This window comes from Hippoglossus hippoglossus, chromosome 23 (genome assembly GCF_009819705.1).
Source record: "Hippoglossus hippoglossus isolate fHipHip1 chromosome 23, fHipHip1.pri, whole genome shotgun sequence".
Taxonomy (NCBI): domain Eukaryota; kingdom Metazoa; phylum Chordata; class Actinopteri; order Pleuronectiformes; family Pleuronectidae; genus Hippoglossus; species Hippoglossus hippoglossus.
The window spans coordinates 5,218,502-5,238,739 of NC_047173.1; the positions used below are offsets into that span (position 1 = coordinate 5,218,502).

At 42.6% G+C, this 20,238-nt stretch overlaps 1 protein-coding gene across 13 annotated transcripts in view; it reads right to left on the reverse strand.

Moving 5' to 3' along the window:
* The window catches only part of nav3 (neuron navigator 3), a 308,358-nt gene that overhangs the window by 64,774 nt on the left and 223,346 nt on the right, over positions 1–20,238 (reverse strand). For 11 of the 13 annotated variants that reach the window (XM_034578815.1, XM_034578814.1, XM_034578817.1 and 8 more), the window contains 3 exons: positions 19,872–20,014; positions 12,325–13,444; positions 7,250–7,365 (listed from right to left, as the gene is read on the reverse strand). In XM_034578815.1, coding sequence (XP_034434706.1) covers positions 7,250–7,365; positions 12,325–13,444; positions 19,872–20,014 — 1,379 coding nt within the window. Of the gene's footprint in view, positions 1–3,324; positions 4,791–7,249; positions 7,366–12,324; positions 13,445–19,871; positions 20,015–20,238 lie in introns of those variants that run through there. The other 2 variants (XM_034578808.1, XM_034578819.1) reach the window with 2 other exon arrangements.

Below are 20,238 nucleotides of genomic sequence, written 5' to 3' on the forward strand. Positions count from 1 at the left end.
ACACCACACACATCACAACCTGCTCAGACTGCACGGCCAACTTTTTTTTGGTATGCCTTTCCTGAAAAAGACCCACAGGGATCAAAACATTGCCCCCAGGCACAGGTTTTTTTGGATTTGCTGATTTAATTTTAATCAGGTTTTAGTTTTATTACATTTCATTTACCAAACAAAATCTAATTTTATTTCATTGAAGTTAATTGAAATACTTAAAATACAATTTCATTTTTAGTTTTAACAATCAGCAACAGACAAAAAAACAAAACAAACATAAATGAATAAATAAATAAAGGCAATGATTACTGTTTTTGAGGATGCTGGGTGCACTACATTGCACTAAAGGAGGCTTGGTCGTCCCTGTCAGGGCGTCGGGGACCAGGAGGAGAGAGTGTACAGAGGGAAGCATGGTGCACTTCCCCTATCCTAACCTAAACCTAATTCTAACCTGAAATATCCTCACAATGATGTTTTCAATTTAAAATTTGACTAAACACCCTTAAAAGGACACGTAGGCACAAAACACAAAACCACAGGCATGGTAAAAGCTGTCGAACAAATGGTGCTCGAGATAAGAGTTGACACAACATAATGCAAATCCCTGCAGTTTGGGACTGACACATTTACACACACACTTCAGTTCTGGTTCACTCTCTCCCCCTCTCTTTCAATAATGCATTCTAGCACATAATGATGCCCCTTGCTCCAGCTCAACACTACCAGGGAACCATCCCACCTTCATAATCATAATACACACAAACGCATTACAACCCAAACATGCACACAGACTCAAAACACAAGACAACTGTTTCCTTGTGGTAGCATTGTGCCGCAGATCAGCCTTGATGAAGCTTTGGGTGTCAGTCACTGCATCGGCTCATAGATGTATCCACGTGGAATTTTAAGACCCTTCTGCTAAATGTGTTTCCTAACAGGAGTTACAGCACCCAGAAAGCTTGTTAATACGTATTAACGGCAGATACTTCCCCGAGGCTACAAGCACAAACTGCAGCAGCAGCAGCAAATGGATCCTTCGGAAGCCGACTTCGACAGGATGAATGGACTTTTTAAAGACTGAAATGGATTCGCAACGGTGAATAGATCATAAAGGTCCAGGCCCAAAACATATTTCTTCTGTCAGATGATAGATGGTTTAAGCAAGTGGAATGTGGCTCAATCAGAGATCAGGAAATCGACTTGACCAGTCGAGGACACCTCCTCACCTTTAAGGATCGTTGGTTAAATGAAATGTTGTGCAATGGGTTTTGATTGATTTGACTCAAGAAGGAATGCTGTGCTGCTGCTGTAGACCTCCGTATCCATCCAGCTCCATTGGCAGCCATACATACCTTAGTCATAACAGAACTGATGCCATGTTTGACAGATGAGGTGGTGGCGTTCGTTCATTAGCTGTTTTCCAGTCTCCACTATTATCTTTTCCTAAATTTTACTAGAAGATGATTTTTTTTTTCATCAGTCGTCAACTGTGTTCCTGAACTCTTTGTTTGTTTTTGTCAACTGCAAACTGGCCGTTCCTGATGCTTACCAGCTACACTGAATGTGCCTTTAGTGAATCCTCAAGGGTTTGGGTGGTTTTGGTCATGAAGTCTTCTTTTGATCGATAACAAAGAAACATGTCCTCCTACATTCTGGAGAGCACTGTCAACTTGCTGTGCAGTCATGAGGGGAGTTTTATTCACCATGCAAATGATTCTCAGTTATCCAGTTCTGATAGAAAGACATGTTCTTCTCTTGCTGATTTTTCTTTAACACCAATCTCTGATATTCCTAGACTTTCACTTTTGTGTTCCTCATTTCTATCTTTTTCACTTGCATCGTCACCGCCACTATAATTTAAATGGCAGCTCCTGACTCTTAAACAACCCTGTGTCTTGTGTGAGATCGTTTGCACATGAACTAATGTCAAGACGACAAACAGCTGGCTGGGAGATTCTAAATTCGAACCCTTGCAATTTGGTTGCTATGTGTTATGCGGACTATATTTTACACACAGTTCTTTAAATATTGACATAAACCTACTCAAATAAGTGGGGACATGGCACTTTAATGTAGTATCTGTTATTTCCAGATTGAATGTGCTAAAGAACAGAGGATGAACTGAACTGTTCAAACTCTGTACTGGACTGTACTGTATGCCCGAAATAAAAATAACCTGCACAGGCACAGGCACAGGCACACACACACACACACACACACACACACACACACACACACACACACACACACACACACACACACACACACACACACACACACACACACACACACACACACACATACACACACAGGTGTAATAATAAGCTATATCGATCCCATTGGCTGTGTGATTCACAGGCTGTGAGGGAGGTGCAAGTAATAAAAGCTGTTCCTTTTCAGTGGAGGAGGTGTTGATTTTCCATCATCTACAGTACACCTCAAGGTATTTCGGTTTTATGCTGCATCATGCCTCAACCTGCTTAAAGGAAATCAGCAATAATCTGCTCATTGCCAGAGCTCACGCTGCCATGCAGTGCATTTTACTATGCTTAATCTGTAGAGTCACAATAATCATCTCCGCTGTCACAGTTACATAAAAAAATTGTCTTATCAACCGAAGCTCCCCCTCCCACGTCCCTTTGCTCTGACATCAAAGCCAGGTTTGTACATCGGGGCACATTCCAAAAGCACACAGAGCATCGTGCACTGGGAAATTTTACTTTAACCATACTCCATGTTGAGCTCCTGTAAAATTGATGTTTGTAAAGCTACTGTCAAGTATAGCACTGTACCTGTGGGAATAGGATAGACACAGTGTGGCACTGTAAATTCCAAAAAGCACCTAACATTGCAGCACAGTGGGCAGAGTGCCTCATTAACTGAAAGGATGCATATGAGACATTTCTCTCAGTCTGTGTACATGAATGAAGAATTTACATTTGTGGGTGAGTGTGTGTGAATGACTTGCACAAGGGAGGTTGTGTGTACTCATACAGCACAACCCAGCTCGTGCAGTTTTCTTAAATAGGCTCTTAAAATGCTAATAGTGTTCTGAGAAATAGGCTTCCCCATCACGAGGATTAAGAAAATAACCAGCTTATTTAAGGATTTTTATGCCATGACATTCTCATATTCTGCTCATTAGCATTTTGTCTGACAAAACTTTGTTACATAATATGTTATAAGTAAGTTATTTTAGTTCCCGTAAAAAGTTTCCACTTCGTACTGTTGTCACAACTCTAAAATGTTGTAACAAAAATAAATAATTTCTGTCTACACTATACATTCTACTTTTATCTCCTGGAGACGGTTGAGACCATATGGACTTACGTGGGCGGGGTTGTTTGTGCAGCACCTTCTCCAGGTCGCCCAGCATGGTGAGGATCACCTCCTTATCCAGCTGAGCCGCTCCCTCACGAGGACCTCCCCCTGAAACCTCCTCTTCTGCCCAGTAACCCCCATCCTTCTCCCTGTCACCCTTCTTCCCACCACCCCTGCCTGCTCCTGGCTCCTCGTCTGAACGTCCACTGCTGCCCTCCTCATCTGTCCCTGCTTCCTCCCTGGACTTCCGCTGCAGCTCAGTCCTTGAATGGCCGCTGTATGAAGCCCGCTGTGGCCGCCCGCCTGCAGCTGTGCTCCGCCAAGGGACAGGGATAAGGGAATGCTCAGACTGGGAAAGCACCTTAGTGAGGGAGAGCGACAGGGATCGAGTCCTGGTTCCCCGTACACCTCCGCCCCTTGTGACAACCTCCTTCCTGGGGCTCCCCTGCAGGCTGCCCCCTGCCCTCTGCTTGGAACCTGAATACAATGAAGTGTTCTGAGGTTGGGAAACATGAGAAGGTGGATCCTCGAGCTCAAAGGCGTAAACCCGCTGCTCGCCGTCGCTGAGCAGGGTCAGGTTCGTGAGTGAGCGCTGCTTGATCCGCAGGTTGAGGTTGTCGGGGAGAGGCTGGGGAGGCCGCCGAGCCGGGCTGCCTCCCTGATACACCGAGAACTCTGCTCCCCTCTTCATCTCTGCTCACTGCTCCTCTTCCCTTTCTCAGCTTACCTCTTTACCTCCGGTGGCTCGGTGACTGAAACTGCACATGCAAGTGGATCTACCTGTGCGTGGCTCTCCGCTTCACATCTTGGCCGCACTGTCACCGAGAGAGCGGATGGAGTGAAGGAGGCAACGGTGGACGGAGGAGGCAGAGAGATGTGTCCCCGCGTCTGACACCTCCTGACTGAGGTCCAGTCTTCGCAGGGCTGGAGGGAAAGCAAGCACAGGGCGAAGAGCAGAGAGAAACCCTCCCTCTCAGGCATATAGGTAGAATCCAGATCCATCCTTGAGGCAGCCCATGCTCATGGTCAGACAATGAGCCGGAGAGAAACACTTATCCCTTCCACTCCTCCAGTTCTCATGCTGCCTCTCGGTCTTCTTGGATTCCTTCTCTTGCCTCACCACAGTCAGGGGCGTGGATGAACGAGCCGCTACATCTCCCGTCCCTCACCAGCACGCTCTCATTCTCCCTCTCTCCTTCTGCCGCCTGTGCTCACACTCTCTTTATCTGTTCCCCTATTAAACGACAGTTTCTTTTCATTCACTCTTATCGCTCTCCCCCCACCTTCTGTCTCTCCTTTAATTACCACCTCTCCGCCACATTTCCCCTGCCTCCCCACTGACTCTGACAGTGCCACTCTCCTCACAGCGCAAAATGAACGGGTGGCGAAGCCGGCAAGCGGACTCGTATAGCTCTCCGTCTGCCTGTTCATTCCAGCATGCAGCCTGCAGTACTCCCTCTCTCTCTCTCTCTCTCTTTCTCTCAGCCCTCCCTCCCTGTGTTTATCACCCTCTCCGTCTCCTAATCTCTCTCATTCTCTCACTTTTTCTTCAGTTCCCTTTCCTCCCTCACACTATCTTTCCCCCTCTCTTTCAGCATCCCTCCATTTCTCTCGCTCGCAGTGTGACAGTGAGTTGTTTGGACAGTGCACCTGTAAGATTGCAGCCCCTGCAGTGCCCCGCTGGCCGCCCCGACTTAATTAAATGCTATCTTGAGAAGTGAAAGCAGCGAGCCCGCAGCTTATCATGGATCAACAGTGAGACCACAACCGACAAATTCCCATCAATCAGTGCAAGCGTTATTAGCCCTGTCGCCATTAGTCACAGCTGTCTTCATTTTAGTCATTGCTAAATCCTGGTTACCACAAGCTAAAAAACACTGGAAGCAGTTGCCTCAGAAGCCATAATCAAGGTGATTACACTGAGAGCGACTTATCTACATAATACTCTCCAAGGCTCCAAGTTCATCATTAATCTTTGCTCTATTATCAATCCAAATTAACATATAAATAGAGACAAAAAATGAAGATAATTACATCAGAGGCTCAACTTGTTTTACAAATAATTACACAAAAGCTTAAAGCTTAATGTAAATAAAGACTTTATATGCTCGTGCTGTTTTGATGTTTTGGGATTGTCACAACTGACATCGGTTCACCCCGTATACATAAAATGAGCAGGCTTGTCATGTGGTATTTGTGGCATCGAATTTACTTCTCTTTGGAGAGGGAGTCGGAGAAAGCAGAGGATGCGAGACGACCAAGAAACGTGTGACAACAAAAAGCAAGTGTTTGAAATGGACCCCAAACAAAGGGAATCTTCAGCGCTGCAGTTTAATTTTGTCCTTCAAATGATGGGCTTCGGAAAAGCCACGACCAGAGCAAAATGTCTGGAATGTCTCTGCCGACCTGACATCCCCGAAACCTGTAATCACAGGCTGTTGTTTGTGCTCGCTGAGCTTTGTAGACAAGGTCTGTCTGGATTCACTTTGAGCTTGACATCTTATTTTTCATTGAGCGTGCTTTATGTTTGTTTGACCTCTATTTCTTCTTTTACCGGGAGGATAGAAGGAGGGAGTTCTTTCCAAATTAAGGTATCCACAATTCCAGTCATGTGAAATTTTTCTGCTGAAATATAAAATCCAAATCATGAGGATAATTTTGAAATCTGCAGTAAGTAAATAAACATCTTGGAAGAATAATTAGCACGTTAATCAAAGAATACGATTTTGACCATAGATGTGACAATTTCAAGCAACACAAAGATCGGTACCATAAAGCAGGATGCATGAAACTGTGACACAGAAGTCTACATCCACAATTTGCAAAATCCCATCGAAACAATAGGAATTTTCTCTGCCAGCTTTTTGTGTTTTGATGTGTGCTGCCTGGTTAAAACTGTCGTCCAGCTCGTTGTCATGAGTCTCAGTTTGTGGTTAGAAACTCTTGACCTCTAAGCTCGAGAAGCTCAGTCGTGCAGATGTCCACTGTGTGTAATTAAAGGCTAATGAAGACATTTGCAGTCTTCCCTCTTTTCAAACAAACTTAAGATATAAATTGAACCAGCTCTTCTTCGTCCATGTATATGTTATGACAGTAATAGCTGAATAGGATTACATGAATACACAAAAAGGGGATGTAACGGATGATGGCAGCTCGCGGAGATGTAAACACAGAGCCACAGATGCTCCGTGTGCCTGGCTGTCAGCACTGACCTTTTCTTTTCTCTGCATGAGACCAGCACAGAACAGAGATCCCCCGGTAAACACAAACAGACTCAAAGCAGCATATATAGCCAACGCAAACCAGGGACACCACATCGGTGCTCTGTGCCAGCCACAACAGTCGCCTTCTGCATTTCCTAAAGTAGGAAACTGCATTGCCTATTGAATTCCTCTCGCATGTAGAGCAGCACTGCAGCGGCAGCGAGGTCAACATTAAATAAATATAGATAGTGCACAGCAGATGAAGGTTATATTCTTTCATTTTATGTTCCAGTCAATTTACTACGATCCTCTACTGCTTTTCTTTTTAAATGTTCCATAAAAGTAACGTTTTTACTGCCTTAAACTGTGGAACACACTGCCACTGGGCATTAGAAAGGAAACCTCTAGTGGTAATAAAATTCCGACTCATCCTTTTAATCTGTTTTGAAATAAACACTTTTAATTCTAATTACAAGTAATGTTATATCTAATTTTAACTATATCACTTTTTATCATTAATGTTATCTAATGTAGCTTTTTTTGTGTTTGTGTGTTGTTGTAATGCTGCTATTTGAAGCACTTTGTACATAAAATAAAGCTGACCTGGGCTAAATTCCTGTATTCTAAGAGACAAACGTATATGCACGGAAGCATATGCACTTTCACACGCCCACTCAGAGAAACATTAACAATGCAGAGCCCACATCATGTGTGTGGACTGTTGAATGTACCTGATATCTCCTCCAGGCACTGTTTGGCTGTCTTGCTGTAGACCAGCTCTCCCTTGGTGGGGCTGAGGCAGGGGTCGGCCGGGGCCATCATGGTACAGTCATTTTCTGAGAACGTCCTGAAGGCACAAAGAGCGAATGATGCACAGCAGTTATCAAGACAGGCTGAAACAACTCAGCCACGGCACTCACAGGAGATGGTTTTTCATTGTCAAACAAAGCAATGCAAGTTTTGAAAAGATAAGCATGTTTTCATCAAGTAGATTTTAAAGATTTTAAATAAATGGTAATCCCCACTGACAGCATGGTTGTGTTGTGGTTAGCAGAGTTTACATGTTCTCCCTGTGTCTGAAACGGTTTTCTCTGGGTACTCCAGCCTCCTCCAACAGTCAAAGACAGATTGGGATTAGGTTTATCAGAGACTCTAAATTGTCCCTAGGTGTTTGTCTTTGTGTGTTTGCCCTTCAATACGCTGGCGACCTGTCCAAAGTGTACCGTGCCTCTCCCAATGTCAGCTGGGACTGGCTCCAGCTCCCTCAATGACCCTTAAAAGCACAAGAGCTAGGTAATGGATGGATGGATGCTGATCAACATTGACAGACAACATTGTTTAGTTAAGGTGTCCAACAAGGAAAACCTACTCCAAGACCTAAAGTTAACTGCTATAATGTGGAAAGTTTCAGATAAGATGTAATTAACATTTGTCACGGTAAAGAAAATACATTTGTCTGGAATCATATTTTCCTCGTTCAACAATAATGAGTATTGCCAATAATTCTTGAGCCGCAATTTTGGAAAGACAAAGTTCCATCTTAACTGATGATTCATGAGTCATGATCAAGATGAAAGTTATATTCTGTCTCATTAAATCAGTACAATTTGGTTTTAGTATGGTAATAAAAGTATTACTTTGACATTAAAACATTTAGCGTCACATAAACATTTTATGGTCTGGCTCTGTTAGCTAATAGTAAGTCAGGCAGATGAATGTGATGACATTTGAGGGTTAAAAAGACCAGTTGCCAAAATATTTTAGTTTTTGATTTAGAGCAACAGCCAGAATGTTGCCTCTTAAGCATTTAGTCTGTACCTCTGCAGTGTAAAGCAGGAACAGTGTTTGAATTTCAGAGTCTGTTCTTTGGTTTCAGGCACATATTCAACAGATGGACACCTCTGAAGGGAGGAGGGGGTGGTATTGGATGAGATGTTTCCTCTGAGTGCTTGTGAGTGTGTGTGCAGGAGTGTGCATGAAATATGTGTTGGTGTGCATCTGCCTCCCTCCTCAAGCCCGAGCTGCATCTCGTCGCACTGTGTGTTTGCTCATGTGAAGAAACAAAGATCAAGTCCAATACACCTCAGAAAATAACAGTGCTACACACACCGACAGGAAAACACAAAACCATGTATGTACAAACACTTAAAACCAGATGAACAGCCAGTCAAACACAGAGATAGATTATGCACATACAAACAAAATAAGATGCACACTCGATCAGGAATGCATACACACAATTAAAAGCATGCAAACTAACCACACGCTCGTGAAAATCCTGAAATACACACAGTAAAACTCGCACATAAACACAGATCCAAGCACAAGCTGCTGTGTAGTATTCACTCTTTCCCACACACACACACACCCACATACACACAAAGGACCCCCCAACACCTGCAGAGCTGCAGATAAAACTTGGCCTCCAATTGTGACAGACATCAGTCTGTGACTTTTTTTTCCCTCTTCCTGCAAGCTCCCCTCACCTCAGTGGATTCACAAAGACACAGACAGAGATATTCACTGCCACTGCTGCACATAACAATTTGGACCCAGAATAAGAAAGCACATATATATGGGTGACAGCTGCAGTGACAATTCATTATTTGCTGTAAATGATCCTGATACTTTTGCTGTTCTCTGCTTCTGGCTGCATAATGAACTCCTGATGAAAGAACAGTTCTATTTGTTGTTTCATCAACATAAAAATCGACAGAGATGGACGTCACACTGTCATCCACACTGTTGGGTGACTGTTGGGTGACAGGTGATCCGTCAGACAATGCAGTGCAGAAAAACTGATCGATTAGCAGTAACAAATTTCACCAATGTATTGCTGTCGTATTTATATTGCGATATTACTGGAGTATTCTATGTTTTATTGCTATTTGTCTGGCTTCAAACAGGAATATGCAAAAACTACTGGAAAATGTTTTATGAAATAGTGGAGTATGGGCCACGGAAGAACGCAGTAACTTTTGGATTGAATTTGATTAAAGAGGCAGATCCAATATGTTCTTTTGACATTTCAGTCAGGGCCATACTGCAATTATATTTGGCGGTATGGCTCTGTTCTGGGACCTCCCTGTTCTTCCACAGACATGTACATGGAAAGCCTAAGATAGGGAGAGCACACCTCCCTTCCTTTCCATGAACCTCGGCACAGAACAGAGCAGCATCAATGACAATACATGACATTGATTAAGTCAGATTCAGTATGAAAAAGGAGGAGCTGGGGTGAAGGTGGGTTGCAAAGTGGTTTGCAGTGAAAAAAAAGGAGTAGGCAGCTAAAGCATCTTAAATAGGAAGCGCATTATAAGCTTTGCCACTTGAATGCATAGAAGGGGAGCTGTCCGCTGACGTGGGCTGGCACGGAGATCAGGTGATGCACTGGGTTGTGGCTGAGCTTGACGTTATGACCTGCCTGAACTAAATCTAATGTGACATTTTTGAGAATTACTCATTAAATAAAACATGGATCTTGCTGGATAAAAAACAGGAATATTTAGACGTCTGATGTCTATGAGTGTGTGGAAATTGTAGCCGTTTGAGTGAATTTGAAGATACTTTTGTATCTTGGCAGAGGCACCACACTTTGCTGAGTTGCAATAGTTCTGGATTCTATCCTGGTTGGGACATCTTAGGTTATGGGAGGAGAGAGCACAGTTAGTAACCTTACAAACTCTGTGTGGGGTCAAAATCAATTCTGCACACTGACTGCAGCAAACCACACTGGTTTGTTATGCTCGGCAGGAACAACGGCTCAAAGTGGGTGTAGAAAGAGAAGCCGAACAAGACAAAGATGCCTAATTGGGCTGAAAAGGATGTTAAATTGCAGCACAGCAGGGGTCCTATACGCTTACTGTCAGCATGCTGTCGGCTGCGGGTGAGGCCTTCTGGTGAGGGGGGGGCATTTATAGCATGAAAAGAGGCAGATGATGATGGGCGATAAGGGAAATAGAAATGCTCGTGGGGAAAAAGTGAAAAGGTAACGTGGGGTAATATGGAAATGCGCTGCAAAGGCAAACAAACTGTAAAGTACAACCTGGGGATCAATTCACCAATGAAGATGACTCGATTATATAGAATGTGTAAATGATCATGTAAATGTATGGTCACACCAGCATTTAAATTCTGAGATAAAATTGGTTAATTTCAAAGAATCCTATTGATCTGTGGTTGAAGGGGTGAAGTGAATCTGCACATGTTTTTGTGGGAATAACTTTGACACTTGACTGGCTGCTAACAAGCTCGCACCACTCAGAGTTTTTTTCCCCCCTTCGGTAATAATTCCCTGTTGACTGATATGATGTGCAGTCCTAAGAATAAAATGCCTGGGGGGAGAGAACGGCCCCGTACAGAAAAATATAGACTTGGAAAGCTCTGAAGTTCAGACAGTTGCTTTGCTTTAAAAAAAAAAAAAAGAGCCTATTCTCACAAAACAAAGTCAGGAAACATGTCAGCACTCCATAGTTAAAACAAATACATACATGTACATTTGTGTACACCTGCCAGCCCTCCCACAAATGTAATTGGGAAAACTCTTTAAATAGCATAAAAACTGAATCTGTATGTGTCAGGGCTTCTAACACCCCAACTGTCTTTTGACTCTGCTGTCCGACTGAGAGACTTTTAAGATTAAAATACACATGATCAATAATGATGTATAAGTTTTATAATGGCCACAAAAATCGAAAAGGGTTATTAGTAATAAAAAAAACAGCTTGTCTTACTACAAATGCAAAGCAAATTGATTGCCCAAAAAGTGATGGTTTAAATGTTTTTTGAATTTTGATCTGTTATTTGTATCTGAGACAGATGTTTGAGAGCAGCAGCAGTGGGTGCTGTTCGCTTAACTCCAGTCTCTTTGGCCAAATTTGGACTGTCTAGTTTGGATCACTGACAGCAGTGAGTGCTAAACTCCAGTCCACGCAGCAAAATACTTCAGGGACAGCACTGTGGATGACAGATGGTCCATCCACTTTTTCCCTTCACTCAGTGTTTACGTTTCGCTCATCGAGTGGGCTGCCTGTGTCTTTACAGTTTTGGTTTTGGTTCCCATCTTCATAGCTATCACCCACTATCTGCCCCGCAATGATACCCGCAGCAGTTTTAACTTGCTAAATACGTGGGATTAAAGTAATGCTCACGCTTGAAGGAGCCACTGCTGAATCTGGCAGAGCTGACTGTGCACAACAGAGAAGATAGTACAGAGAGGGGGAGAAGGGGTAACGGATTAAGCCTTGTTTAATGGGATTCCTAGCTCTCCCTCTCTCTCCGAGCACAAAGGCATCCCAGAGACTTTGGCGGTTCCTCCTGGATTACCTCTGCTGTCGTAAGAAAAAAAAATCAGCACTGCTGGGCAGGTTTACCCAATTCTTTTACCTCTGATGGCTCGAACGTCAGGGAACCATGCAACAGCTGCATGCATCAAAACAGCACCGGTTGAATGAAGAGCAAGGGCACGAGTTCCTGAACACCGCCAATGTCTGGATTCTCACATAAAAGACGAATCCCAGACAGTTAAATAATAGGCTTCTGCAAGCAGCAGGCACTGGATACTAATTTATTCAGTAATGACTGTGAAGAGATGTGGAGGCGCGAGCAAGATGCACGGTGGGGAGCACCAGCTGATCACTGGGAGGACTCCAGGATTTCAGTGGGATGCGTATGAGTGACTGTAAGCATGTGTGTCTGAATGTATAAGGTATGATTTTCAGAATAAATATACATACATATCTGGGGGAATAAACAACAGCTTTGCGATGTAGTTTGTTTCCTATGGATGGTAGGTCACACGTCTCACCTGTACATGAACGGGGCCACTGTGGCAGTATTGGGATGGTTGTGCTGCTGCTGCTGAGGAAGCTGAACTACTCCGTTCCCTCCCAGCGCTCCTCCACCCCCTCCTCCTCCTGCCAGAATCCCACTGGACCCAGACAGGGCTGAGGTGCTGGTGGAGGAGGTCATGCTGGTCCGTTTTCCTTCTGGGCCCCCAACGCTGGAACGCTGTATGTAGAAACTCCCACCCTGCCCTCCTTTTGTCAGCCGGCCACGCTCTCCGTCTCCTCCCCGCATGTTGCCGCTGCTGTTTAAGGCGGCCTGACTTTGGGTCTGGGACTGACCCTGAGGCTTTGCCGTTGTTGATGAGGGAGCTTTAAGTCCTGTCTTCGGGATGCCACTAGAAGCGCCACCTTCTTTCTTCCCTGCTGATGGCTTGCCTCCCTTGGGGATGAGGCTGGCAATTTTGGAGGACTTCTTGCCGGAGTCCCCAAATGACTCACGGTCATCTTTAAGTGGAGAGCTATCCTTGGAAGATTTCCCGGACTTGCTTTTGTCCTCCTTGTCTTTGGACGAGGCCACAGATCTACTGCCATTGGCAGAAGCTTTTGAATATGAGGAGGAGGAAGAAGGGGAAGTCTTACTAGATGCAGTGATGGACGATGCAGGGGTCTTGGTAGGCATTTGCTTGGCCGTAGCACTGCTACTGCCGCTGCTGCACACTGACCCTGTGGGGGTCAGTCCATCCTCACCATACTCCGACAGGTCATCCTCCTCCTGCAGAGCCATCTCTGCCACAGACGGTGACGCTCGCGATCTAGGGTTAATCAGGCGGAACTTCTCCAGCATGGACCTCTGCGGTCCACCACTGACACTGGACCCAACTTTTGATCCATCGCTTCCATGTGGTGAAAGTCCCTCTGTGGCCTGAGGTGAAGGGGTGGTGGAGGGTGAGTGCGTGGGGCTTGCCAGCATGGACGAAGTGGCGCTGTGCTTGAGGTTCATGGATTTGCTGCGCCAGGTCTTGCCAGCGGTAGGTGAGGGGATGGCAGAGGCCAGCTGCTGCCCACTGAGGCTGGTGGGAACTGTCCCGCCAATACCGCTCCCGTTCATCCCGCTGGGCACTTGGATGCCCCTCACAGCTTCTGAACCAGCGGAGAAGAAACAAACAGACAAACAGAAAGACAGAGAGAATTCATTAAAGAGGTTCTAATTAAATCAGAACATCCAACACAATACAGCTGTTAAATCTTTACTAAATGTATTTCCTATTCAAATAACTGAACAGCTTATGCACTTTGCATTAATTCTCTGAGGTTTACTATAATTACTGCAATTATAATTGAATCTGAGAGATCCTTTTGGAACATTTTTACATATAGTAATACTCATTGCAGTGAATTTGACACTGATAAGAATTTTCCAAGCAACCCAAAAAATTGGAGCAGCCACTCCAAATTTGGCAAACATTCAGTCTTCCTGATTTTATTAGGAGTGAGAGATATAATTTTCAGAAGTCACATTTCAATACTCTGCTGACTTCCTCTATAGTTTTACACACACTGAGCTCCAACATCAAGCAAGCCTCCAGAGGATTTCACTGTTGTGTACACTTAACGGCGTATTTCTCGATTCCCGGAATCAGGTTGGGGTTAAAGAAAAGATTTCACCGTTCCTATTTCACCGGTGTCTCAGAGGCGTTGGTGCTCTACCTTCCTCTCCTGACTTCAAACCCCTCTACAGACATATAGAGTCCTGTCATGTTTGCAGGTGGATAACAGTGGTTATAAGGGAGAGGCCCTCATGTTGTAGCCGTGGCAACAAAAGAAATAGTACGAACTATATTAAGATGGAAGAAAAATGTCCATAGCTAGATAGCAAGAGTAGTAGCAAGAGAGAAGTGAGATTTTCCAATTGAGGAAAAGTGAACAAAGCAAACTCAAAAAAATGGTTGTAGAAATTGGTGCGTATCTGATCCAGGGATTTCTCCCTTTCTGATTGTTCCACATTGGTAGAAAATTGCAGCTTTAGATGGAAACACTCTTTGAGGGACACACATCAAAACCAAACTGGCTTCAAGGTTTCCTGCTATTAAACTCGTAGCTGCTGAAAATACCTGGACAACATGTCATCTGCCGTGGTGAATGAGAATCTACGTGGTACACTGCACTGAGTGGATTTTAGGTTTGATTTGTCATTTAATAGTACCTATTATAATAGTATGTTTATTTTAAACGACGATGCAGCACTTTGGTGAAATTCCACAGGGCTATATGAATTCCATATATGAATATGAATCACAAATATATGAAAGAAAATAAGCCAGTAGATGATTCAAAGCTTTTCACGCCGGAAACAGATCAAACACCTTCATGCTCTATCATCCTCTAATCAATGATATAATATATAATTGACAAAAGCTGTTCAAGTATTATGTAATCATTTCTTTTAACTGATTTTACAATATGTGGGTGTCTACATATTTACATATGTTAGACATTAAATAATATATTTCTATTTTATGCAACAATCGCCTTAAAAATATAGATTTCTTCTTGTTCTTACTGGTGTTTGATATGATATGTTATGGTTTTATGATAAGATATGATAAGATAAGATAATGCCTTATTGATCTCACAACGGGGACATTTGAATATAATGGACTTGCTTGCTTACTTACCTCCCTATACCTGCCTGGCAGTGACCATAAGCCTGATTATTTCATCAATCGTTCCTCTCTGCTACACTTGCTGCCAAGTCTGTCATCTACATTTGGCTTGCTATAAATCTCACACTTTTACTTTCTAAATAAGCTGGTTCGCCTCCACAAAAATTCTGCTCAGCGTTGACCTTTACACACACACCACACTTTTACTGCTTGATCGATACTGAGTTGATCAGCAAGACTCTTTCCCTCCTTCTACTTCTCTCTATCAACCTCACACATAGGTTTAGTATTTGCTTCATAAACCATGAGAGGAATACGAGGCAAACCTAAGACATGCTAGGCAGAAATAACTCTTCTTCTGCGTGTGACTTTGAGAGGCTGATAAATAGCGGGAAAAAGACGAATTTGAGATGGGGCGGGAACAGAGAGGGAGGAGATGCAGTGACAGCATGGAATTATGCACCATTAGACCGACTCACTGTGCTGACTGACAGCCAGACAGGCCGTGCAGCTGACTGTGAGTCACCTCAATTTAAATCCGCTTCAGGCAGGCGAAGGGGCGCCGAGACACTTTAACCAACTTTCACTCCTAAAAAACGTTCCGTAAACCCTTAAATCATGCCTCAGTGCACCGTCTCAGCTGTGGAGTGAAAAGTGCAATCTGTCAGGCTATGACAATAACATGTTAAGACTTTTCTTTGCAAGGCCTTGTGTAAAATGGAATCTGGCACCAGGTGGCAAGTGTCCAATAATAGCCAGAGCATTTATTTACCTCCATAGATTGTCATTCCAGACATGCAACTGTTATTTTTGTGACACTGCTGCTAATTTTTTTATTATTACATTTTGCGTGTGCGCCCGGCCAATCAGCAGGAAGCTACTGCTGCTAGTGGGGATGGCAATCTGATGAATGCATATATTGTTGAGACATTAAATCAGTAAACAGTATAAAGCCAACTGGCCACTGAAAGATATTAGTCAACAGTTTTGAGAACAAAGCATCAACTGACTGAAACACACATATGTACATTCATACAGTGTCTACATTTTGGAGGCATTAATAATATTTAATTCATATATATTGTATGAATTTAAGAAACGTTTTAGGTGCAGGTCAAATTGTTTTTGCACCCAACATTTACATACCATCCCTCAGCTATTGTTAGATGTTTGTTATCTGGCACTTTATTAAATTATCCTTAAGTATTATTATAAAATGTTGTTGTGATTATTAGGTTCTCCCAAAGACAAAAGTGTAACCACTGAAACCTATTATGATCTTATTAAACTGATCTTCTAATTTTACTATGCAGAATTCTGATACTACATAGGTGTGTAGACCTATGTGTGTGGTTGTGTGTGTTTATGTGAGACTGTTATACATGATAAAGGGTGCATGTGACTGCTCCAAAATGTATCCGTGAGCTGTGGGAAGTATATTTGTACAACAGTAGACACTTGTCTGTATGAACATTTGCTGCATATTTAAAAGGGCAGTAAACTGGCAGCCACTCTCCTGTCTTCATGCCATCAGAAAAAAACAAGAAAATAGAAAAGCTGAGATAAATCTGATCTCCGACCAGCAGAAGTAGGCCAACTATGATTTAGTCTTAGCCAATAGACACCAGGTAAACTTACCAATCAGCTGATGTATGGAAATGGTAGCTTATTTGGTATGTCTGTGTGTGTCTAGACAGCCATTTGATACCAATATAAATGTGGATGAGAGAGCATCTATTCTTGTGTTTCAAAATGTGTGTTTGTGTGTGTCCTCTGTATTACCCCTCTACAGTGGCCCTCCGGGCAGTTTATGAATGTGAATGAAAGAGGTTACAGTGATATTCTTTGTGTGTCTGAGAGTGTATGTCTGTTTGTTGACCGGTCAATTAACCCCGTCCTTAGAGATCCTCCTCCCTTTTAGCCGCTCCCTTTTCCCCACGCCAGAGGCTGTTCTACAGTGCCACCACATTCTTCACTCTGTAGTGATTCGCTGTTGCCATGGCAACAGACTCTTATCTTTTTTTGGCCTCAGTGGCCGAGGACCCTCGACCCTCTGCTAACAAATACATACAGAAACGCATGTATACATGCTGTTTGCAATCAGATCAGACACGTGCGCCCTGAAGCATGATGCCAGGATTTAATTAAATATGTCTGTTTGACACACACATACATGCACTATTATCTACTGGTCAGTTAAAACCTAAATGTGTTTTACCTGAACTTTTTTTTCATCCAATCTCTGTTGTTCTTATGGATGTATTTCATGACACTCTAAATGAAACCCTTTTCTGCTCCCAACATCACAAAAATGATGACATATTGTTACCTTGCTACAGGAAGTCAGGAGTTTCACTTTTACAGTTAGTTGCTCATCCTCATCTTTAAAAACAAGCGGCGCAAATCCCAAACTTTCTTTAGTCTACTTCTATTGAACGACAGAAAACTAAGCCTTTTGATGCTTCAGTTTAATTCGGGTGAAGCCAATTAGATTGTTGCATGGCAACAAGAATTATCCAAAGGTCCGGGTGCCCTTTTGGTTCTTCTTCTCTCTGGTTAGAGCTTCAGTGTGTGACAGCTGAGACACAAAACAACACTAATGTGATCACTTCTTCCCCGTGGGGTAGCACATGCCCACATATAAAGTTGTAGAAAAGAACAAACAAACATACATACGGAGCCCCCTATAACCAGCTGGCATCTGTCACCAGTAGAGGTGCAACACAAATCTACTCTATGTATCTGTATTTATTTATGTCACAAAAATACCTGTCTATGTGTTTATATTTTATACCAGATGCAAGGCCTTCAAATTGAACAGCCAAATATATAATATAATTATAACATACTTAAACTAATAAAGCCATTAAAAATTTGATTCCAGAAAAAAGAGGAAACATGAATTAATTGGATTTGCCATACTAAATGAGGTCCAGATGACTGTTAGGTTGTTTACGTGTTTATCATTGAAAGTGTGAAGGCTATAGTAAACAAAATGGGCCAGAATAGCTCACTGAGCCATACTGCATTATAAGAATAACATTTTGCATGTGCAGTCTGATTAGGTTGAGATTAACTTCTGAAGGGTCTTTGACACAAATCTGAGAAACTCCTGTTGGACAATTTGCACGAGCAACTTCTTAACTTCAGTCCATCGTGTCATGCAACAATTGCAGTTATCCTTCACTGCACAACAAAATGTACTTACTGCATGAAAAATTAAATGTAATGGCATTTCTTCCATCACAGGCCTGAATGCTGAACTACGATACATTAAATATGTGTTTGAGGATGATCTCTCTGTTCAGATAATAATGAATTTGTGTGCGTTCATATCCCTGTCTACTCACTATGAGCTGCGTATTACACAATAACACAACCTTGATGATGAGTCATACTACTGTATGCGATGAAAGCAGAACTTAAAACAGAAACTACAAGAGGAAAATAGGAGCTTGAAATGAAAGATAAAGGATGTAACACCAAATAAGAGGATATGTAACATGACTGGGGGAAATGAAACTACCTGTAAGAGACAGAATAACCTCTCAAAGATTAATACAATGGCTTGTGGCTAACACTCCCTGTATCTGTCTCTCTGTCTGCTAACTGCGTTTGCCCAGTAGCTTCTGGCTGAATCGCTGACATTTTCACACAATAGATTTTTTCGGTCTTTTCCTCTTTACTTTTAGACCTTAACATGGTTTTGTTTTCCCTGCAGTGAAGCGCCAACACCTGCTGTCTTATCTCTGCAAACTGAAAGTTCTTCTTCTGGCACAGCCCAACTGCACTGTGGGAATGATCCGGAAAAGCAACTACAATTTCCACAAGAAGCACTAGAAATTCAACTCACTTAATAGAGATGCTTAAATATTCAATGTGCGATTATTTTTGAAATTGATGACTGAAGAGCCATGGGCTGGATTTGTATTTGATTGGCTATTTTTCATTTATTCATTTTTATACAGTCTTTATGTAGTTCCTCAATTGTGCCATGTTCTCTCTGATCAAACTCTTTCTGAAACCCTCCTCTCCCACACACACACCCAGTGAGAATTCGCATAAAGATTCCACAAAAAAAATAAAAATAAAATAAGAATGAATGTATTTGGTCTGTGTTAAGTCTGAGTGGATATTTATGAGAATATTTATGATGAGATACAAGCATATTGTGAAGCAAAGCAAAATGTTTCCCATGATAATCACCAGGGTTGTTTTTAATTATTAAAATGACTGTGAGGCATTATAAATATTTTTTTTATTATAATAACTGTATGAGCCAATACGTCATGATAAATCATGTAAAGGAGCCAGAGGAAAAAAGGCTATTACAATTTAGTGCATGAGCTAGTAAAAAATTTAATTGTTTGGTAATTTAAACATTGTTAGTCAATATATTTACTCTCCACAATAAAAATACTTGTTATCTACTATTACAACAACTTACTTGTAAGTAATAATCAATTTTGCCTAAAATAAAAATGATTCACACACTAACTCACAGCGACTGCGAGACTCCTTCTCAAAAACATAATCACTCTCATTAGCCTCATCGTGCTTGACAGAGCAGCTGCCTGAATTTACCCCTTCAGGTCATCTCTCAAATGGCTGTTGCCATGCTGTGAAAAATTTGTCGCCGCCTCCGTTTAATGGCTTCCATTATAAGTCACTTGGAATAAAGAGTTGGGCATGATTCAGCAGACTGGTTAGGACTGGTGAAGTGCATTCCTCTGCTCAGCTCTCTGAGCCAGTGGTGCCATCAAGTGGCTGGGACGGAGAATGTAAAATAGACCATCAAACTCTACCGACTCAATAAAAAAATATATATATTTCAGATTCTGTAAATATTCTGCTGTGTAATTGTGTGTGTTGCTGTGATAAATGCTGTGAAGTGTGGTCCTTACCTCTGTCGTTGCCACTGGCATATTGAAGAGGCTTGCTCTTGTCAATGCTGTTGAAACTCTGGCTCCGACGGTTGAGGTTGGATGAGCCAGGGCTCCTGGAGGCCCCGCTGCCCGCAGCAGGTGCCCTGGAAGGCCCCGGTAACCTGCAAGGGGTCAGTGCAGAAAGGGAAGAGATTTAATGTTGAAATTACTTTATCCTTTTTATTCCATTCCTAAAAACTACTTGAGGCGAAGCAGCTCTTGAATCAGGAGCAGCACTGGGGTCAGAAACATGTTAATAGTCATGTTAATGGTCACAAGCAGGAGGATGAAAACATTTTTCATTTGCATGACATGAATGTGTTACTTTTCCAGAAAACACTATTAT